This window comes from Poecilia formosa, unplaced genomic scaffold (assembly GCF_000485575.1).
Source record: "Poecilia formosa unplaced genomic scaffold, Poecilia_formosa-5.1.2 Scaffold20, whole genome shotgun sequence".
Taxonomy (NCBI): Eukaryota; Metazoa; Chordata; class Actinopteri; order Cyprinodontiformes; family Poeciliidae; genus Poecilia; species Poecilia formosa.
This window is the reverse complement of record NW_006799959.1, coordinates 2,819,335-2,843,377: the sequence shown is the minus strand read 5'-3', so window position 1 is coordinate 2,843,377 and position 24,043 is coordinate 2,819,335. Positions and strand designations below refer to the sequence as shown.

Here is a 24,043-nt window from a genome sequence, read left to right as displayed (position 1 = left end):
TTTTACAATTAGCTGTAAAAACTTTTACACTGATGCATCAAAAAAAAAAAAATCAACTGAAATACATAAATGTTTGTGTTTGCAACATGACGAAATGGGAAAAGGTTTAGGGGTTTGAATACTTTTCTAAGGTGTAATGTGTACATAATGTAAAGGAAGAAACTCATACAGCTTTTCCCATAAAAACAAAGGTTAATGATAATTAGCTCCTTAAAGATTTGGAACATGACAGTAAAAAAAAACTAAAAACTTCACCCCTAAACGTCCTCCCAGACACTGGGAATGCTTGTTCTCAAAAGAATCATTGTCTTTCATTCAAAAAAGACACCATTGTTCCAATTTCTGGGCAGAGATGAATTTGGTGAATTGAAGGTATGGGCAACATTTCCCACCCTCCATGTTTTGTGTCATGAAACAGGAATTCATTCAGCCTCTGCTCGCCACACAAGCCGTAAAATGAAGAGACAGATTTATGCCTCGCTCAAAAAGTCATGTGGGCTCGAGATTCTCAAGTATTCATTGTTTGTCAAGGACAATAACAGTAAAACAAAAACTAGCAGCCTCTTTCTGCAGCATGTGCACAGCAGCTAGCAGGTGAAAAGGACTCATCTGTGTCTGTCACTGTGGACGGAGGTGGGGCGGATCTGCTGGGACAGAAAATCAACACCTGGCGCAGTCTGTGGCGGCAACAATTGTTGTGATGGAAAAATGAGAAAAACCTTTCAGAGATGGTGTCCAGTGGGCTAACAGCCATTCATTTCCCGCTGTCAGGCCTAATTATTGGGATAATTTGTCATCTGCAGACTGGTTTAAGGCAGCATGGTTGATGGCTGAGTAATAAGGTCATTCAAATGACAACAAAACGAACCATCATTCACGTCAAAAGTGAACTGAAGACTAATTTAAGTGCAATATGGACAGTTTTCTGGATGATATTTAATCCAACAGGTGGACAGAAAAAAGTCCTTCAGGTGTTTTTTTTTTGTCCTTGAAGTTGCACATGTTCCTTTCTTTCAGCGAACTGTGACGTCATGGTAAATCTCACCGAGTATTTCTGACTTCGACAGAAGTTGATGCAGGTCTGGATCGTGAGTTTGTTGGAGATCTCATGGACTCCAGGCAGAGTCGGAGGATGACCGGTGTCTTTGAAGCAGCCCAGGTTCCCAGGCACTGCAGAGAGACAGGAGAAGGGGGGAAACGTCATTAGGAGATTGGGTTTAGTTTTATGTAATTTATTGAACATTTAACTTAACATTGTGCAAGGTCAGAATTAAATACATGAACACTCCATTGAAATTAGTCAATTACTGAATCAATAAATTGTTTGCACTACTTGTTATTAGCATTGTGGAAAAATATACAAAAAGAGAATGAATCTGAAAAGGTGCAAAGATGCATGAATGGTTGTATTTACTCTTTCATTTCAATTTCCCTCCATCCTGACCAAACAGATGCAGATAAGAGATGGAGCATTTTCATATCACAGCTCTGTAGTTTTATCTGTCTGCCTCCTTTAATCCACGGTATATTTATTAAATTGAGTCCCATCTCAAATACCATCTCTTTAAATCTAGCAAAGTGATTACACATTCCAAAGCTTTTAAATTCAACATAATAGCCCAGGAAGAGCCAATAAAGCCTCTGGCAGTCCATGTCCCATTTATGATTTGTTTTTCATACAAATTGGCTTTCTTGTGTTTTACTGCAGCATTGTGGAGTGCAACGAATTTGACAAACAGTAATACATTCATAAATTGAAAGCTATTTCCATGGGAAGCAAGAAAAAAAAAACATTTTCCTTTGGAGGGGTATCATCCAGCTACAGGGCGCAGAAGACCTCATTAAAACAAAGATGGACGAGACATGAGCAAAGATTGTCAATCACGCTTTTGGACACAACTGGAATGCAAAATTGAAAGCAGTGAGATATATATTGCTGTTACATATCAAGGGATTTATTTGATCACAAGTTGGATATCAAACAGAGGAACGTTAGTTTTTGGTGCAGTAACAACGTCTCGGTCTCTGGATGCAAAGTTTGACGAGTCCGGAGACTTCAGGGCTGTTCGTCCCCCGATGCTGCGTTGTCCCAGAACTGAGACTCTCGGCAGCAGTCGTCAAAATAACAAGCAGAGCCGCTGACGGCAGCCGGCACCAGCAAGAAGCATTTTCACTCTGCTGTCCTGGTTCTGTTTTGGAACGAACCGATAATATGCAAACAGAAACACCATGGACAGACCATAAATTTGGATTAAATATTTACAACCTCGCTGCGGTCAAAACATCTTGCGTCGAACTGACCTTGATAAAGACCACACACACACACACACACACACACACAGTTTGGGTCTATGGTGTTGGTGCCAGTGTTAACTTTTTAGCTGGCACGAAGGCTCGCTGCCATCCCCAGTGAAATTCTGCAAATTCTTTCTGTTTATGAAAGAATTAAGCACAAAGGCTTTTCAGAAAGAAAAGTGTGACATGTTTAAGATTCCGCCACAGACTGGTGGGTACAAGGAGAAACGGCACGAAACAGACACATTCTCAATTGTTGGCCGCAAAGCGACCGTTATTTGGTCTTCCACCGCACTGTGTTTGACAAATGACTCAGCATTTGAAGACAAAGTCATCTAACTCTGTCGCACAAGCAATAAATCATGTGGAGCATTCTTTTTTGTTGTTGTTGTTGTTGTTGTTTTGAGCTCCAGCCAAGCCACAGCTTGAGTGGAGGGTAAATACGGTTGCTTGGGTCATTTACTGTGACACGAAGGAACACACTGCCTAAGTTAGGAGCAGGATTATATGACAGGTTAAAGGGAAATAAGAAAGTAATGAGAGTGTTTGAGGTTTTCAGTGTTTCATACAGAGAGCAAAGAGATCTGGGGAAGCAGGTTTTTATTATCTGTTGCTCAGGTATGCACTGGATTGACCCCTGAGGAGTGTGCACCGCAGGAGCAGAGATAAACACCTGGCTGGAAACCAGCAACCTCCCTCCAAGCAAGGCACTTCAGTGATGCCTTATGAAAAGCAAAGTGGGGGGAAAAACTGCTACTGCAGGGCTCAGCAGCTCAGATTAAAGGCAGAAATAATCTTTTTTTTTTCACTCTGCTTTGACATGAAGATTTCAGACTGCAGTCAATTTATCGTTCTTTGTCGTCGTCTTGTCTCACTTCGCGCCGTCGAGCAGCAGGTGGGATCGTATCACGCCGGAGCAGCTTTGGATTTTACGCAGTTCTTGCGACGTTCCTACCCGTCTTTATCCCAAAAGTTGTCCTGCCTCAAAACTCCTGGAGAAAACAACCATCACAAACATCTGTGCTGCAGACTCAACAAGCACAAATATCCACTTAGAAAAAAAGCACAAAAATGTTTAACACACTTCAAAGCTGCTGGTGGAATTTGGGCTTTAATGAGCCAAAGGGGAGAAAAGGAGGAAACACAAGGAGCTCCGATCCAGACCTATGAAAACCTGTGGAGATCGCAGCGGGACGGGGGCTCAGTTGGACCCGTACACTCACAGCTTGGTTTGTTTACCTTCCTGCACAGAAACACACAGCGCCTAACAACAGATATATGTTCCTCGGTCAAGAACCCCCAAAAAGCACAGAGAAGAACAAAACACGCAGGGATGAGGTTGAAACATCAAACATTTTGCGGTAGGCGCTGGCAGCGAGTTCATGCAAGCAGGTTGATGAGCTCAGGCGACAAACGTGTTATTATGGGAAGAAAATCTGAAATTCCTACGACATCTGGAGGGTTAAAAGCAAAGACAGAAAACTCCAAAAACGCATTTAGGGGTCGTCTCTCTAATTATGTTAAATTGACACAGCTATGGCTTTCTGCTTGATCTTCATAGCACAGCGTTCAAGATGAGGCAAGGCAGGGAACATGAGGTCAAATATTAGGTCATTGGAGTGCTTCAGGGATTCAGTTCAAAAGCCAAGATCACAATTTGTTCCAGCCAAGAAGACTACAAAGACGAGCAGTGATTGATTTTTAAACATGGTTATTTTTCTTCATTTCAAACAACTTGATTACTTGGAATTGTCTTTCTTGTGTTTTACTGAACGTAATAAATCAAGGGAGTGTCCTTTGGGAGTTAAAATATAAAGTGAAAGTCAACAAATCCATAAAGAAAGGCTTTAATGTTGTTTATGGGTATGTTTCTTTCTGTTTTATGGGAATGGTTTTTGATTTATTTATTCAAAAAAAGGAACATTTACAACAAGTTTGCAAAAAGCATTCAAATTCCCTTTGTCTTAAGTAATTAAATGAAGTGTTAATGACATCCCCATTACAAAACGGAACTATATAATACTGTCGTGAGACTGAAATGCGATTCTAAGACTTAATTCTTTATGTTTACAAAAAAGTTAATGTTTTTGTTAAAACTCGGACCAGATTTAGTATTTATCTGATTCTAATTTGGTTCTAATGCTGAAAATAAATTGAAAATGCTGGTTTTTATGTTTTAACAAAATGGTAGCAATGTGTTTAATAAATCTGAAACTGTATTTTAAAAAATCTTTGTTCAATGTGTAGTTACGTATCGACTAGACTTATGTAAATACTACTTTAGTTTGCCTGATAGAAAGCTTGAAATCTAAAGTAAACATTAGCAGCTAACGTTAGCCATAAGCTATTCTCACAATGCTTCCTAAATATTAGTAAATTGGTTCCTTTTTCTGTTCAATATCCAAAATACTAATAAAAATAAGTTGCTGTGGTGAATTTTAATGCTTTGTAATCAGGTATTATCAGCTAACTTGATAAGAAGTCTATATTAGTCCACTCCATCTACAGAACAAGTAAACTTTTAGCAACTAAAAAAAAAACAAAACAAAGTAAGCTAATTAGGTATAGAATCAAATCAATGAATAAGCTGTTTTACTTGCTCTAAACAAACATTAAAAGTGATGCTTCTTGATTTTCCTCGGTAAGGAACCACTGTGAGTTTCTGCCTGAGCAGTTCTGGGCGTGGGAACATGAACGGTCAGCTTAAAGAGGCTGATTGACAGCACCCACACAGATCAGAGATGAAATCTCCCCCAGGGGCTTTAACGTGTGGGTGACGGCATGAGGTTTGCATAATGAGTAATTACCTTCGCAAAGTAATAAATGAACATTTTTCAGACTATTTTTCTTCTGCTCTCTTAAGTCAATTCAGTAATTTTACTTTGTTGCTTCAGCACGTCTAAGTATGGAAGATTAATTATTTTAAAACACATTTACATTTAGCCAAAATTACATATAACTGTTCAACAGGTAACAGAATTGAATTAATATTTCCTCAGATTGTAAAAATCTAACACCCAAAACAAAGTCATGCTCCTTTTTGTGTCGTAACCTAAAGAACATTTTAAACTCCTCCATGTCTTTCAGTTCTCATAAGAACCTCCTTGTTTCTAGCTGCACACTATTTGCATCTAACAGGCAGATTAACGCTTAATACGATGCTGCAAATTCTTACAAGCCACGACGACGTATTGCTAACACAGACAAACGGTCCTGAGCAGTTTCTATTAATTTCACAAACACACCAGCAGAGGAGATAAGTCCAACACCTGAGGATTTTGCAATCGTTGAGGCTGCCAGAGACAAAACCTCCAGAGAAAATAAATGCAGGCATGATGAGACAAAGTAAAAGACTATTTTTCTCCGTACTGTTTCACATGCTTTACATTCTGGCAGCTCTGCAAAGCAAAACACATTATTATTATTTTTATTATTTTTCATTTGTAGCAGTGTTTAACCTTCAAGCGCCTTTTAATAGAAGTCAGTGTAGTATTACAGAACCTAATTTAGTTTTTGTTTGACTCAAGGGTGAAAAGAAAGCAAACTGAATAGACAAAATAGACAAAAATAAGCAGTGTGAAAAATTAAAAATGATCATTTTAGTTGCATCACTGCTTCATTAATATCCAAACCAAAAGTCATTAGTGTTTACACTAGAGAGCAGCACTTAGGTTGAAGGAGTTTATGTGGAATTTTAAAAGCTCATTCCTCAAGTGCTTAAAGGATCATTGCAAATAATTTAAAACAAAGGTGCACTGAAGTCTTGGAAAGTCTTCTAGCAGCTCATGAATCCGACCCAAGCAGGTTAAGTGTTTAAGTTTAATGCGCTGCCCCTATGCTTTCTGTTCCTGTGTCTATTCCCTGCTTTGTCTCGTTTCTCGATGTGACTCGGCCTCGTTTATTACCGCTTTTGTAGTACGGTATATTCAATACGTAAACAAATACAGCTGCTGCATTTCGCCGAGCCTGTGATTACTTCAGTCGACTGCGCCGCAGCCCACCAGAACATAAGGAAAAATGGAGAAATATGCCACAAAGCTCCCCCAGGACTTTCTGGAAACTCAGCATGGTTTGTCAAGAAGTGGGAGTTGCTGTTGTGTGTTTTAGCTGCTTTTGTTTTTCTATGCGGATCATAAATTCTCCAGCCACTAAATGGGACAAGTTTGCAACTTAAACTTGTTCAAATAACGGACTTATTATTTGTCAGGAAGAGAAAAGGAATTAGATCTAACCTACAGATTTACCAATGCATGTTTCTCTGTTTGCCTTTTGTGCAAACTACACAGGTAACAAATACATTCATAAGTGGAATCTGTGCGAGTGATTTTTCTTTGTTTGTGTGTGAGGTGGAGACTGCTACAAGACTGAGACAGAGCAGATCAATGTCCCCGCTTGGGGCCTTGGGATAGTGACTAACCATCTAATTAGAGGGAAGGGAGAAGAAGCAGGGCTTTAAATGAATAATTAGTGTCTTCTCTGAGTCCGAACAATGCAGGGAAGACATGAAAAATGGCCACCACACTGCATCGCCGCCTCTGCCGACAAACTAAATAGGCCGTGTCCTGAGGAGAGCCAGGAGACCTGATACCGGGGAGATCTGGAGATGAAAAGACGAGCAGATACTTTGTGGCCACCGTAGGTGAAAGATAAGCACTTCATTTATCATCACATACTTTCCAAGACAGTAAAGTCTCATTCGTCTGGAGTGACAGGCTCCACTGCTTATCTGGGCACCAGATGCTAACTTTAGAATCTCTCACTTTCTTATTGCACATTTTCAAACTGATGTAAATAAACTTTTCTTCAAATGCTACACTGCAGAGTAAAGCCTCCTGATTCAGAATGAAAGACAACAACAACAAAAACAAAACACTGCATTTCTAATGCAGTGATCCCACAAAGCAGCTGAAGACAACAACTGCGGAAAAACATGAAGACCTATTTTGTGAAAAGATGAACGTGAAACAACACAAACATTTGAAATTCCCCAGTCAGTCAGTAACAGGAGTATTAGTTTTGCCAATAATATGACTTTGAAGAACAGCATAAAACTATGATCATTATTTCACTGGAGCCTGGTTTGCTGTGTATTTAGAAGACATGATGTGAGTTCAGGTGACAGATTTAGGACTAAAATGAAATCTCAGTTTACAATTAGAACAATTTAGCTTGTTATTTAAAGAAATAGTTGTTTTTTTTTTTTTTTGCTTAATTTTTTTTATAATAGACTTTTCTTTGCCTGGAAATGCTCTGCATTTGCATTTTTTGGACAGGAAGATTATAAATGCTGGGACACAGCCAACCTCGATTTCCTGTGACTTCTATGTAAATAACCTCCAACAACAAAGCTAATGATGGTTTAAAATGTCACAAAATGACTGTTTTGTAAATTTCTCTTGGGTGAATTAGATCTAGTGATTGGAGAACTCTGATCAAATGTTAATCCACTTTGGTCTCCACTTTCCTCAGACTCCCTGTTAGCTTCATAGTTCAGGACCAACAAATCTGTTTCAACAGAGACCCAGGAAGGCCAACCGAGCTACAGAAAGTATTTGAGATTAATTTCAAGTTGCTGAGTTTCCAACTCATCCATGACAGCGGTAGTTTAAATTTAGCAGCCTGGCAGATGATAAAAATGTTCCATTTACTAGGAAGAATCAATCGTTTTGTTTCTTTGTACTTGTCAATGTCTTAAATGTAAAAGCAGAAAAAGTCTTTTAAGCTAAATGTTTGAAATAAAATGTCTTTCTTTCACTCTAAGTACCTTTCTATTGACAAAATAACCAAAATAAACAGCTTAGACTGACTACATTGTTTTAATTAAATGTAAAAAACAAAAGATCACATACAGGTAATAGATAAAATAACAACTTTTAAGATTTCAATGATAAGTTTCGCATTCACCTGAAGCAATGTTGATGTTCTTTTGGCCATTAGCCGTCGTTTATGAACCCTGAGTGCTTGACCTGCTGTCAGTCTCCTCCTCTTTCTGAAGGTAAGCACAAAACAATTGCCAGTCTACTTGTTCTCATTAGCAAACATTCTACGAAACCCGCTGCCCTCATGATCAATACCTCTAATTCCCTAATGGCCCGAATGATTTCGTCTAAAGAATCAGAAGCCAGACGAGGGGGGAAATCTCCGTGGTGCCCTCCTGGTTGTTTCTGGAGGATTTTTCTGAGTAAAAGGTTTCTTCACAGCACTATTTCGTCTTTGAAAAGATTAGATACCACAGAGTGTGTTCAAGGCTTTAAAATCCACTTTTTGCTTCCTTACAAATAATAGTACAACTACTTTTTGGCACTCCTGGTGAAGATATTGGGAAAACCCATAAAATAAATTCATCTTTTTATTGTAATTTAAATCTTTACAACCCAACACTAACCTTGCCAGGATTCTCTTACAACTTTTCACAGTTTTGAAGCGAATATACAGAGAGATCAAACCATTCCTTTTCACATAATGTTGTATTGACTCCTATATTCTTCACTTCAAGTTACTCCACAGGTTTTTCTGCAAGATTTGCATTTGGGGAATGAGATGGTCCAGGAAGATGGTTGACATTTTGCCTGTTGAATCATTTCTGTGCTGATCTTTGGTCAATTAAAGTCAAATAAACAAGACAGATTTCTTGGGATTTTCACACTTGTTTCATTGTAAGGAGGCCTGTATACCAAAGAACACTTTAGAAAATACTGCGTCTATTTTCAACAACAGAAAAAAGCCTTTCAACATCTCAAATAACATTTTAAAGAATCTCTATTCTATGTAGAAAGCTCACTGAAGTATAAGGTAAACCCTAACCAGTGAAATCATTTAGGATTTTGAACTACAGACGGTCATATTTGGACCAGACACCTTAAAAACCCTAACATAGCTGCCCTTTAATTTAGTGCCATGTCATAACCTGTAACTTTAGTATTAGCAGGCGGCTCCAGCACACAGAAACAACCTCCTACAGGCCAGTGTTTACAGAGCAGAACTCTTCTCACGAGTTGACATGCAAATACGCAACAAGAAAACTTATTTGGGAATTAACCACCTTTTTTTTACTCGTTCCAATCTCTTGTAGAGTGTCACTCTGGCAGAAAGCTGTATAACCCTAATTAAAACAATATCAGTGTTTTCAATAATTCTGATCATAATTTCTTAAAAGTCGATAAGTGTTTAGGGCTTTCTGTCTCTCACCACACCTTGACCATTTCAGCAAATTGCCTTTATTTCTTCACTATGTAAATATCTAACCACTTATATTTACAATATGTGCCGACCAACAGAGAGGCTCCCACTAAGCAAATTGGTAATAATTGTAAAACTAAACAAGCTGTATGTTGAAAAATGTGCTTATGTACACATTTGGAAAAGTAATTTGTTTTTTAGAGGCTAGAAACAAATTACACAGTTGGTATCCTCATGATAAGTGTTTATTTACAGTTAGGACCCTTTCTGAACTCTTCCGCCAAAGGGAGCCACATGATAAGCCAGCCAGGGTTTCCTGATTTGCTAAAGTTGCCAGTAATAAATCCATCTTTGTCTCCTAAAAGTCCCAATTTTAATTTTTCCTCCATTACCAATATGAGTGGAAAAGAACAGCAACCTTCTTCAGCCAAAACATCAGCTTGCATGACTGACCGCAATTCAACATTGGAAAAAATATACTTTATTTATAGGAGCCTTTTAACAACCAGAATTAACCCAATGTGCCAAAGGATTTGCTGTCTCATAATCTGGATATCTGACTGTATTGACACTGTTGTATCTGGAGCAGAAAATGAATTCAAGCACACACCCCGTTCTCTACACAGTGGTGTCTGAACCTGCTTCAGAGTGCAGGCAAAAGTTCTGCTTGTGGTGACAGCTGGCATCAGACCACCTAGGGAAAATATTCCGTCTCTAAAAACAATAAAGAGTGAGATAAATTATGCAATCACAGAAACCCGAAAGCATCACAAGGTCAACCGCCACGAGGCAGAGCCGAATCTCAGCTTCAGTCTGGGTTTAATTTCCAAACCACATGAGCGACTTTGCTTCAAAAACATGTTGTCTTGTTTTAATTCACCCTTTTCTTCTTAAGGCAATTAATTACTAATTTAGGTTTATTAAAACTGTTTCCCTCCAACTGGATTCCTACTGCAAAGTTTTGCTTTACAGGTATTTGGAAGTAACAACACAGACACCGATATAAAGTTTCATCAAGATATTTAGAAAGAGCTCATTTTCACTTCTACAAAAAAAAATCAATAAATGCACTAATTGTTTTCTACTAAAGTTGATGTTACTGTTTTGTATGCTGCCATGCATGCAAAAACATGCAAAACATTCTATGTAGAAAAATTAAAAAGTGCCATTTATTTATTCATTTTCCTGTTGTTTCATTTAATTGCTGGTCGTTCCCCTCATTCTGTTGCCGCCCTGGGCATGTGCCCATGTTAGTGAAGTTAATCAGACCAGAAGAGACGCCACAAGTTTTGCTTTCAGTTTCAATTATCCTGGATCCCCATTTTAGTAAACTGTTTTCATAGTGTAGCAGAAAAGAATATGTACCGTTAATTTTTTGTGATTTTTATAATATTTGAGTTTTCTCCATGTCCAAAAAAAAAATAAAAAATAAAAATCAGTGGTAGTTTGCTTTCTGTGGTGATTATATTGTGTATGGTAGTGCGTAAGAAGCATTATGATGCATTTTTTTCCCTTTGGCATCATGTCATCTGACGGCATGGAAACAAAAGTCAGATGCATAATAGTATGACAGGGTTATAAACAGCCCACACCAGTGGCATCCGCTCTAAATTTAACCGTTTTAAGCTCCTCTATTCAGAAGTGTCAAAACTTCTGATAAAGATGCTAAGATAGGCAGAAATTATTTGATTTAACATATAAATACATTTCAATATTTTTAAAAATTAGCTAAATTTGTGATAATTGGATAGTCTGAGGCAGATTCAGGGTGTTAAATTGACTTGCATCAATTTATGTAGCACTATTAAGTTTCCAATAAACATGATTTTTGGACTGGAAGAAGAAACCAGAGCACCCATAGAAAACACACATTAACCAGGAGAACATGCAAACTTAAGCACACAGAAACTTGTTTAAAGACTTTTTTACATGTAACGTAATTTGCAGATCAAACAGTCAGAAATTAAAGAAAGAAAGAAACAGCTAGTCATTCTTTTTACGGTCTTTCTTCAAAGGCTTTTTTAGTCTTCAATCTATTTACTTAAAAAGAAACAACATCTGTACCACAAACATCGCTTCCATTTCCTCAAACTTTATCAGCTTGTACTTCTTCAGAAAGGACAGACGTTTACTGCAGTCGGGGTCAGAAAGTTCAAGACAGTCTTGGTCTTGTAAAAACCCTTGGTGGACACACAGCATGTACGTGAAGAAAACACCTGGTGGCACTCATGAGTCCTTCACATGTTACTCAGGTGTCACCTCAACTTCAAAAGACCTTGTGGCAGCACCATAAATCCGTCTTAATTAAGCAACATCTCATCACTGCATACTTTTCTGAAGGTTCTGCAGTAAAAAAGAGGCCCGCCCCATCCTAACACATTACTTGGTTTTAATGTGTTCAAGGTGCGACTGCCTCACCAGATGGATGCAATGTTGCCAGGGTTAAGTCTTTTGTTACATGGTGACAGATGGTTAATCAGCCTTTCCTTCTGATTGTCCATAAAGACAAAAGTGGAACCTTCTTGCAGCGCTGCGTCCTGGTAGTTAAATGTGCAGATGCAAATTCTCTGACAGCTCCGTAACAAAGACGCATCTTAAAATAACCCGAAACAGGTGGGAGCTGTGGCGTTTTTATAATAAGACTCATTACCTATCACGGCAGGTAATGTCAGCCACATTCACAATGTATGATACAAAAAAGCAACAAAAAACAGCGACTCATTCTTTAAAATATATGTAATTAAAGTTGTGTGTGAAACTGGCAGCTCGAGAGTTTACACAGGGTTTATTATTGCAGGAATTACCATTTATGAGCATCTTTACAGTGGAGTGGCAAGCAGTTTGTCTTCCACTGCCTTTTTACTTAGAAAAACACTTTTTTGTTTGACACATTAGAAACATTCACAGCTGCTACACATCTCTGTAGTTAAGAAAAGGCTCTGCGGCATAACAAGTTTTTCCTGGTTATTTGCTGTTGACAGATGAACTCCCAATGTGGAGATCAAAGCTGCGTTGTCTTGGCAGACGCTTGAGGACTTCACCCTGAGAGTTTCACTTTGTCAGTCGGATTCAGTTAGGGCACATTGTTAATGCATGTCAGCTAAGAAGAGCCACACCAAAACAGAATGCCTTTCCAGCGTGGAGCGCTGCGGGGAAAACACATCATCAGACTGTCTCAAAAACAAGTATTCCAGAACATCACAGCACAGAGACAGAGGCATGCAGCAGAATCGTGCTTGATGTTATCCACAAAGGGTGGCTTTAACAGCGAGTTGTGTGTGAGAGGATTGGAAAATTTTCATATTCCTTTTTTTTGTGTCTGCTGGAGAGAGATGTCACGTGAAGATGCTAAGGAGGAGCTTCAGCGGAGCAAACCTGATCAGTTATGCATGACCTGCATTCAAAAAAAAAAAAAAAAAAACAAACAATAAAAATGTCTGGTGGTGCATTTGATGGTTTGAACTTGTGGGGAACAGAAAAGGGAAATCCTTTGGTCTGCTTGTTTGATCCTCACCAAAAGCTGACTTTATTTATTTATTTTTTTATGNAGGTTGAGTGTAGTTAAATTTTTGACTGCATCTGTACATAGTGATTTAGTAAAGTGCCAGTTAAAAACGAGAAGTTTAATTTTACATTTTTAGCCTGTACTTTTTCATTCATCAATGGTTGTAATTTAATTAAATTTTTTTCAGTCGAACCAGGAGAACTTGCATGTTTCTGCTTTTTAATACCAAATATTATGTTGTTTTAAATTTGATGCAGCTATTTTTTGTAGAAAACCTTTAAAATTAAAATCTGTTTATCCTGTATTTAATATGCATATGTGTCTTTACCAGTGTACCTCAAACTGATAATGTATTGATGAATATGATGAAGTTGCTCTCATGAAGTCAACAGCTCACCAAACCATCTTCATTAAAGACCCGGAACCACAAGTAAAGACTCGTTTCTGTCCGCCATGAATGGTGGTCGGATTTGAAAGCAGCGTGGGATATTTTTCCTACTTTTCACATAATCGCTCGACCTGAGTGTGATGTTCCCGGAACGTCCCACATGTTTCCCATTTGCAGGCAAAATGGCATGCTTCAAACCCAGTCACAGCTGAAATGCACCACCATCCTCATCTGAGAGCGTTTACCCTGAAATTACAGCCCAGCCTCCCAGCCTGCCACCATGGAGATACAGAACGGATTTAGTGGCGATAATCAAACTCGACGATCTTTCTTCTCTCTCGGCTTGGCTCCTTGTTCTGTTCACCTACTGTATCGATGTAAAGTTTGCTTTCAGCCTTTCAAAACAGAAGCTTTGACTCTACGGGGTGACCTTTTCCTGCATTGCGTCTCTATTTCTTGGCTACACGACGCCTCAAAGAAAACAAGAGCCACGCCTGTGAAGAGGTCAGGAGATTCTGACCTCCTGATATTGTTTCAGTGTAACTCCACCGAGGCAGAAAAATGACAGGAATATAAATAGCGACAGAGAGGGAGGAGCGGGAACATAGTGCATCGCTCTGTGTCAGCCTGTCACCTACACCTTGTTATGTCATCTTACGATTTACGCGTCCCTTTGGAAATTAACATGATATTGAAATTGTGCAAAACACAGCAGGGCAGTCTGGGAAAAAAAAACAAAAACATGTGGCTTTAAATTCACTGCAGTTTTCCCAGCTGTTCTTCACAGTAAAATTGGATTATAAGAAGGTGCACTGACAGTACTATGTACATAGTTGTCCAACATATTTGCTTTGAGGTTCAGCAGGGAGCAAACTCTGGAAAAGCCAAGCAGCCTGCTGACAATGGAGCAAGTTCCTTGAAAAACAAATTTATCCAGACACGCAGGATCATCTGCAGCTGCGGAGAGAGATCCACAGCGCCTTGCGAAAGGTTTCGCAGAACTTGAACTTTTTCACCTTGTGTCATGTTACAACAATGAATGCCGATGTATTTATTGCAATTTTATGTCATAGATCAGCATGAGGTGGTTCAAAACTTCAAAACGGAAGAGAATAAAAACATGGTTTCAACATTTTTACATGTAAGATCTGAAAAGTGTGGAGTGCATTCGTATTCCTATGAACCAACACTTTGTAGAAAAGTTTAAACACAGTCAGGTTGGATCTGCAGCATGTGGGAACTGGAACTTTCAAATCTTTCCAAGGTTCTCAGTTGTATTGAGAGCCAAACTTTGACTGGGCCATTCTAAAACCATCACCTTGTTTCTCTGCACCTACTGAGAAAAAACATGTCCCCACAGTATGATGATGCCAATATGATTTAGTTTGGTTTAGTTTAATTTAGTTTAGTCACAATTCATATACCATGATATATATTTAGAAACTATTTACTTAAAAAGGATTTAGGTAGAAGTACAAAATTATTTGATCCTGCCAACTTTCTTTTATATGCGTTACTTTTTGCACATTATTCATTTACAGAACAGGAAATAAAAAAAAATATATTTACATATAAAATAAAAAGAACAATTATAAAAAACAGAACAACTTATTTTGTAACAGCTGGATAACATAATTCAAACCATTTGTTTCAATCAAACATAAAACCTCCAACATCCTTTTTGAGAAAGTAGTTGGCTTCATTTAATATACTTCACGATTTAATATATCTTATTTTAAACTGAGTTATGTCATTATATTGTTTCAATTCAACATTTGACCAGTTCCATGAAGCCACTCTTCACACACAGATACACACACATACTTTTCTATCAGGATGGACTCTCTGATTTTTAAATTGACTTATAACTCATCTTCCTGCCACAAAACATATCTTTATGATTTTGTGTCTGGACTCAAACAAAAACTACAGTTTTAAATTTAACCAAATCACAAAAATTCAATATATTTGACTTTAGACATTATATGTTTGTGGTGTACTTCAAAGTAAACTAATATGCAATGTTTTTCTTTGAGCTAGTCTCTCATAAAAGCCAGATTTGTAAGGCAAATGACTGATCGTTGTACCTCATGAGCATCAGAGCTAACAGGAGATAACTTCACTAAAACTGCTGAACAAAATACTATCAAGTCAGCACACAGAGTGTAGTAGGTTTACAGGATGCAGTAGTAATTAATCTTACCTTGGTACAAAAGAGCGAAGCCATGAGCCTGATTGGTGCGATCCGAGAAGAAGTACAGAATGACAAAGTCTCCGGTGATGTTCACCAGCCCCCGCGGCGGGCTGCGCCAGTCGAAGCGGGCAACCACCTCCCTGGTGTAGCCGTCCAGAAGCTCCACCATGTCGGTCTGGTCGGAGATGTCGAAGAAGGTGAAGTTGAAGAGGATGGCGTAGGATCCGGGGACCTGGATGGTCCAGTAGCAAACGCGGCTGGCCGCATATTTGTCAGGGAAGTCGGGGGAGTAGATCACTCCAGCGGGGGACGTGTAGTTCCCGCCACAGGCGCCAACCCGGACTGAGGGCAGGAGGAGACGAAGCACGTCAGAGATGAATGAATTTCTAAAGATGCTCTGATCCTGAAATAAGTTCAGATATGAACTGATAACAGAGATACTCAGAAGGCAGCACAGGATTTAAAAAAGAAAAAATCAACATGATGTGTAAGGTTTTATATAGGTAAATAATTTAAATAGCAGTTTTAATCCTGATGAAAACGTTTTTTATTACCACATAAATTTTCTTAGGCTGGTAGCGAAAGCTGCAGGCAGACATGAGTTGAATTGCATTATAATTTCAGACTTTTACTGATTTATTTGAGGATTTAACAAACAACTAGAAACTAGAAATCGGTTTATTTTATGCATTTTTGTTTTAAATCTTTGTGTAAATACTGTGAAATGCTGAAACTGTGGCATTTTAATCAAAGTTATCACACTGTGAGAATAATTGCAGTTATTGTCAATGCAGACACATTTAATAAAAGAAACGGTTGATGTTGCATTCTACAGCTGACACTTTACATTGTTCCTCAACTTGTTGCATTGTTGATTGTTTAGAGCCTGAATTTTATCCCTGTGTTGTTTTTGTCTGCTGATTCCCCTCTGGAACAGTAAAGTATATTCTATTCCATTCTGTTGTAGCCATTATGTATTTCAAAAATATGTAAATAATGAACAAAATAAATATGAATATTCATGCAACTGTGACATGTGGAAAATCTAAATTTATTAGGTCCATGCAATATCAAGCAGGCGCTGGGTGCTAACTTTTAGGCTCACAGAAATTGCTGCAAAGTTTTCACCACACAGTTTTGTCAAACTTTCCCCTAAGAAGTTAATTTTTCCACCAAACTGCAGCACAGGCATGAGAAAAATGCCTCAGCGGCGTTTACCGTCAAAGACGATGATCCAGCCGTCTCCTCCGCAGGGCTGAGTGTGATCGCCGAAGCAAACGTGGTTACACTCCATGCTGGACGACTCCACATGGTCTTGCAGGTCTGCTTCGTTGCCACAGAAGCAGGCATAACCTGACTCCATGCCGGCAAGCTGCAAAACAAAAAGTTTGGAACAAACTCCAGTCAGTGATTTTCATTTGAAATCAATTTGGCAAGGCAGACATGGAGACAAACCCTCCAGGGTCTCAAGTCTGCTGACTGAGAAGCAATACAATGAGATATTCTCAGCTGTTAGAGGAAAAAATGCTGAAAATATACCAACATACACCATAAACTGTTGACTTTCTTTGGTCTTTTAAATATCAAAAATCACATTTATGTTCATTGCTGTTTACATTTAATTTATATGGATTAGCAAACAGTATTTTCACCCCTTAATATTTTCACATTTTCCCAATTTACAGCTGCAAACATCACAGCTAAAAATCGTGTGTAGGAAAGATGTGAGCTGATACTGACAAATAAAATCACCTCTGCGTAATTGTTTTTATGTCACCCAGCTGCACTCTTCATCAAGTCTAACTGAACTTGAACTTTTTTGTGGAGATTAGACAGAAATTTTAGTCTTTATATGTGCAAAGCAAGGCATGCAGCAAAAGGCTCTTCTACACAGTATTAGAAGAGCCTAATACTGAATATGAAGTCTGAATACGAATTTGTGCCACACTTTTCAGTTTTTTTAGTTATTATTTTGAAAAAGCATACATCAGTTTCCTTCCTTTTTACAATTAGCTGTAAAAACTTTTACACTGATGCATCAAAAAAAAAAAAATCAACTGAAATACATAAATGTTTGTGTTTGCAACATGACGAAATGGGAAAAGGTTTAGGGGTTTGAATACTTTTCTAAGGTGTAATGTGTACATAATGTAAAGGAAGAAACTCATACAGCTTTTCCCATAAAAACAAAGGTTAATGATAATTAGCTCCTTAAAGATTTGGAACATGACAGTAAAAAAAAACTAAAAACTTCACCCCTAAACGTCCTCCCAGACACTGGGAATGCTTGTTCTCAAAAGAATCATTGTCTTTCATTCAAAAAAGACACCATTGTTCCAATTTCTGGGCAGAGATGAATTTGGTGAATTGAAGGTATGGGCAACATTTCCCACCCTCCATGTTTTGTGTCATGAAACAGGAATTCATTCAGCCTCTGCTCGCCACACAAGCCGTAAAATGAAGAGACAGATTTATGCCTCGCTCAAAAAGTCATGTGGGCTCGAGATTCTCAAGTATTCATTGTTTGTCAAGGACAATAACAGTAAAACAAAAACTAGCAGCCTCTTTCTGCAGCATGTGCACAGCAGCTAGCAGGTGAAAAGGACTCATCTGTGTCTGTCACTGTGGACGGAGGTGGGGCGGATCTGCTGGGACAGAAAATCAACACCTGGCGCAGTCTGTGGCGGCAACAATTGTTGTGATGGAAAAATGAGAAAAACCTTTCAGAGATGGTGTCCAGTGGGCTAACAGCCATTCATTTCCCGCTGTCAGGCCTAATTATTGGGATAATTTGTCATCTGCAGACTGGTTTAAGGCAGCATGGTTGATGGCTGAGTAATAAGGTCATTCAAATGACAACAAAACGAACCATCATTCACGTCAAAAGTGAACTGAAGACTAATTTAAGTGCAATATGGACAGTTTTCTGGATGATATTTAATCCAACAGGTGGACAGAAAAAAGTCCTTCAGGTGTTTTTTTTTTGTCCTTGAAGTTGCACATGTTCCTTTCTTTCAGCGAACTGTGACGTCATGGTAAATCTCACCGAGTATTTCTGACTTCGACAGAAGTTGATGCAGGTCTGGATCGTGAGTTTGTTGGAGATCTCATGGACTCCAGGCAGAGTCGGAGGATGACCGGTGTCTTTGAAGCAGCCCAGGTTCCCAGGCACTGCAGAGAGACAGGAGAAGGGGGGAAACGTCATTAGGAGATTGGGTTTAGTTTTATGTAATTTATTGAACATTTAACTTAACATTGTGCAAGGTCAGAATTAAATACATGAACACTCCATTGAAATTAGTCAATTACTGAATCAATAAATTGTTTGCACTACTTGTTATTAGCATTGTGGAAAAATATACAAAAAGAGAATGAATCTGAAAAGGTGCAAAGATGCATGAATGGTTGTATTTACTCTTTCATTTCAATTTCCCTCCATCCTGACCAAACAGATGCAGATAAGAGATGGAGCATTTTCATATCACAGCTCTGTAGTTTTATCTGTCTGCCTCCTTTAATCCACGGTATATTTATTAAATTGAGTCCCATCTCAAATACCATCTCTTTAAATCTAGCAAAGTGATTACACATTCCAAAGCTTTTAAATTCAACATAATAGCCCAGGAAGAGCCAATAAAGCCTCTGGCAGTCCATGTCCCATTTATGATTTGTTTTTCATACAAATTGGCTTTCTTGTGTTTTACTGCAGCATTGTGGAGTGCAACGAATTTGACAAACAGTAATACATTCATAAATTGAAAGCTATTTCCATGGGAAGCAAGAAAAAAAAAACATTTTCCTTTGGAGGGGTATCATCCAGCTACAGGGCGCAGAAGACCTCATTAAAACAAAGATGGACGAGACATGAGCAAAGATTGTCAATCACGCTTTTGGACACAACTGGAATGCAAAATTGAAAGCAGTGAGATATATATTGCTGTTACATATCAAGGGATTTATTTGATCACAAGTTGGATATCAAACAGAGGAACGTTAGTTTTTGGTGCAGTAACAACGTCTCGGTCTCTGGATGCAAAGTTTGACGAGTCCGGAGACTTCAGGGCTGTTCGTCCCCCGATGCTGCGTTGTCCCAGAACTGAGACTCTCGGCAGCAGTCGTCAAAATAACAAGCAGAGCCGCTGACGGCAGCCGGCACCAGCAAGAAGCATTTTCACTCTGCTGTCCTGGTTCTGTTTTGGAACGAACCGATAATATGCAAACAGAAACACCATGGACAGACCATAAATTTGGATTAAATATTTACAACCTCGCTGCGGTCAAAACATCTTGCGTCGAACTGACCTTGATAAAGACCACACACACACACACACACACACACACAGTTTGGGTCTATGGTGTTGGTGCCAGTGTTAACTTTTTAGCTGGCACGAAGGCTCGCTGCCATCCCCAGTGAAATTCTGCAAATTCTTTCTGTTTATGAAAGAATTAAGCACAAAGGCTTTTCAGAAAGAAAAGTGTGACATGTTTAAGATTCCGCCACAGACTGGTGGGTACAAGGAGAAACGGCACGAAACAGACACATTCTCAATTGTTGGCCGCAAAGCGACCGTTATTTGGTCTTCCACCGCACTGTGTTTGACAAATGACTCAGCATTTGAAGACAAAGTCATCTAACTCTGTCGCACAAGCAATAAATCATGTGGAGCATTCTTTTTTGTTGTTGTTGTTGTTGTTGTTTTGAGCTCCAGCCAAGCCACAGCTTGAGTGGAGGGTAAATACGGTTGCTTGGGTCATTTACTGTGACACGAAGGAACACACTGCCTAAGTTAGGAGCAGGATTATATGACAGGTTAAAGGGAAATAAGAAAGTAATGAGAGTGTTTGAGGTTTTCAGTGTTTCATACAGAGAGCAAAGAGATCTGGGGAAGCAGGTTTTTATTATCTGTTGCTCAGGTATGCACTGGATTGACCCCTGAGGAGTGTGCACCGCAGGAGCAGAGATAAACACCTGGCTGGAAACCAGCAACCTCCCTCCAAGCAAGGCACTTCAGTGATGCCTTATGAAAAGCAAAGTGGGGGGAAAAACTGCTACTGCAGGGCTCAGCAGCTCAGATTAAAGGCAGAAATAATCTTTTTTTTTTCACTCTGCTTTGACATGAAGATTTCAGACTGCAGTCAATTTATCGTTCTTTGTCGTCGTCTTGTCTCACTTCGCGCCGTCGAGCAGCAGGTGGGATCGTATCACGCCGGAGCAGCTTTGGATTTTACGCAGTTCTTGCGACGTTCCTACCCGTCTTTATCCCAAAAGTTGTCCTGCCTCAAAACTCCTGGAGAAAACAACCATCACAAACATCTGTGCTGCAGACTCAACAAGCACAAATATCCACTTAGAAAAAAAGCACAAAAATGTTTAACACACTTCAAAGCTGCTGGTGGAATTTGGGCTTTAATGAGCCAAAGGGGAGAAAAGGAGGAAACACAAGGAGCTCCGATCCAGACCTATGAAAACCTGTGGAGATCGCAGCGGGACGGGGGCTCAGTTGGACCCGTACACTCACAGCTTGGTTTGTTTACCTTCCTGCACAGAAACACACAGCGCCTAACAACAGATATATGTTCCTCGGTCAAGAACCCCCAAAAAGCACAGAGAAGAACAAAACACGCAGGGATGAGGTTGAAACATCAAACATTTTGCGGTAGGCGCTGGCAGCGAGTTCATGCAAGCAGGTTGATGAGCTCAGGCGACAAACGTGTTATTATGGGAAGAAAATCTGAAATTCCTACGACATCTGGAGGGTTAAAAGCAAAGACAGAAAACTCCAAAAACGCATTTAGGGGTCGTCTCTCTAATTATGTTAAATTGACACAGCTATGGCTTTCTGCTTGATCTTCATAGCACAGCGTTCAAGATGAGGCAAGGCAGGGAACATGAGGTCAAATATTAGGTCATTGGAGTGCTTCAGGGATTCAGTTCAAAAGCCAAGATCACAATTTGTTCCAGCCAAGAAGACTACAAAGACGAGCAGTGATTGATTTTTAAACATGGTTATTTTTCTTCATTTCAAACAACTTGATTACTTGGAATTGTCTTTCTTGTGTTTTACTGAACGTAATAAATCAAGGGAGTGTCCTTTGGGAGTTAAAATATAAAGTGAAAGTCAACAAATCCATAAAGAAAGGCTTTAATGTTGTTTATGGGTATGTTTCTTTCTGTTTTATGGGAATGGTTTTTGATTTATTTATTCAAAAAAAGGAACATTTACAACAAGTTTGCAAAAAGCATTCAAATTCCCTTTGTCTTAAGTAATTAAATGAAGTGTTAATGACATCCCCATTACAAAACGGAACTATATAATACTGTCGTGAGACTGAAATGCGATTCTAAGACTTAATTCTTTATGTTTACAAAAAAGTTAATGTTTTTGTTAAAACTCGGACCAGATTTAGTATTTATCTGATTCTAATTTGGTTCTAATGCTGAAAATAAATTGAAAATGCTGGTTTTTATGTTTTAACAAAATGGTAGCAATGTGTTTAATAAATCTGAAACTGTATTTTAAAAAATCTTTGTTCAATGTGTAGTTACGTATCGACTAGACTTATGTAAATACTACTTTAGTTTGCCTGATAGAAAGCTTGAAATCTAAAGTAAACATTAGCAGCTAACGTTAGCCATAAGCTATTCTCACAATGCTTCCTAAATATTAGTAAATTGGTTCCTTTTTCTGTTCAATATCCAAAATACTAATAAAAATAAGTTGCTGTGGTGAATTTTAATGCTTTGTAATCAGGTATTATCAGCTAACTTGATAAGAAGTCTATATTAGTCCACTCCATCTACAGAACAAGTAAACTTTTAGCAACTAAAAAAAAAACAAAACAAAGTAAGCTAATTAGGTATAGAATCAAATCAATGAATAAGCTGTTTTACTTGCTCTAAACAAACATTAAAAGTGATGCTTCTTGATTTTCCTCGGTAAGGAACCACTGTGAGTTTCTGCCTGAGCAGTTCTGGGCGTGGGAACATGAACGGTCAGCTTAAAGAGGCTGATTGACAGCACCCACACAGATCAGAGATGAAATCTCCCCCAGGGGCTTTAACGTGTGGGTGACGGCATGAGGTTTGCATAATGAGTAATTACCTTCGCAAAGTAATAAATGAACATTTTTCAGACTATTTTTCTTCTGCTCTCTTAAGTCAATTCAGTAATTTTACTTTGTTGCTTCAGCACGTCTAAGTATGGAAGATTAATTATTTTAAAACACATTTACATTTAGCCAAAATTACATATAACTGTTCAACAGGTAACAGAATTGAATTAATATTTCCTCAGATTGTAAAAATCTAACACCCAAAACAAAGTCATGCTCCTTTTTGTGTCGTAACCTAAAGAACATTTTAAACTCCTCCATGTCTTTCAGTTCTCATAAGAACCTCCTTGTTTCTAGCTGCACACTATTTGCATCTAACAGGCAGATTAACGCTTAATACGATGCTGCAAATTCTTACAAGCCACGACGACGTATTGCTAACACAGACAAACGGTCCTGAGCAGTTTCTATTAATTTCACAAACACACCAGCAGAGGAGATAAGTCCAACACCTGAGGATTTTGCAATCGTTGAGGCTGCCAGAGACAAAACCTCCAGAGAAAATAAATGCAGGCATGATGAGACAAAGTAAAAGACTATTTTTCTCCGTACTGTTTCACATGCTTTACATTCTGGCAGCTCTGCAAAGCAAAACACATTATTATTATTTTTATTATTTTTCATTTGTAGCAGTGTTTAACCTTCAAGCGCCTTTTAATAGAAGTCAGTGTAGTATTACAGAACCTAATTTAGTTTTTGTTTGACTCAAGGGTGAAAAGAAAGCAAACTGAATAGACAAAATAGACAAAAATAAGCAGTGTGAAAAATTAAAAATGATCATTTTAGTTGCATCACTGCTTCATTAATATCCAAACCAAAAGTCATTAGTGTTTACACTAGAGAGCAGCACTTAGGTTGAAGGAGTTTATGTGGAATTTTAAAAGCTCATTCCTCAAGTGCTTAAAGGATCATTGCAAATAATTTAAAACAAAGGTGCACTGAAGTCTTGGAAAGTCTTCTAGCAGCTCATGAATCCGACCCAAGCAGGTTAAGTGTTTAAGTTTAATGCGCTGCCCCTATGCTTTCTGTTCCTGTGTCTATTCCCTGCTTTGTCTCGTTTCTCGATGTGACTCGGCCTCGTTTATTACCGCTTTTGTAGTACGGTATATTCAATACGTAAACAAATACAGCTGCTGCATTTCGCCGAGCCTGTGATTACTTCAGTCGACTGCGCCGCAGCCCACCAGAACATAAGGAAAAATGGAGAAATATGCCACAAAGCTCCCCCAGGACTTTCTGGAAACTCAGCATGGTTTGTCAAGAAGTGGGAGTTGCTGTTGTGTGTTTTAGCTGCTTTTGTTTTTCTATGCGGATCATAAATTCTCCAGCCACTAAATGGGACAAGTTTGCAACTTAAACTTGTTCAAAT

At 38.7% G+C, this 24,043-nt stretch overlaps 1 protein-coding gene across 1 annotated transcript in view; it reads right to left on the bottom strand.

Annotated features, from left to right (window-relative positions):
• Window positions 1-24,043, bottom strand: part of kremen1 (kringle containing transmembrane protein 1) — an 89,736-nt gene that overhangs the window by 9,565 nt on the left and 56,128 nt on the right. Inside the window, exons 4-7 of the mRNA XM_016669117.1 lie at window positions 18,608-18,732; window positions 16,780-16,933; window positions 15,571-15,903; window positions 1,046-1,179 (exon numbers count right to left, since the gene is read on the bottom strand). Coding sequence (XP_016524603.1) covers window positions 1,046-1,179; window positions 15,571-15,903; window positions 16,780-16,933; window positions 18,608-18,732 — 746 coding nt within the window. The remainder of the gene's footprint in view (window positions 1-1,045; window positions 1,180-15,570; window positions 15,904-16,779; window positions 16,934-18,607; window positions 18,733-24,043) is intronic.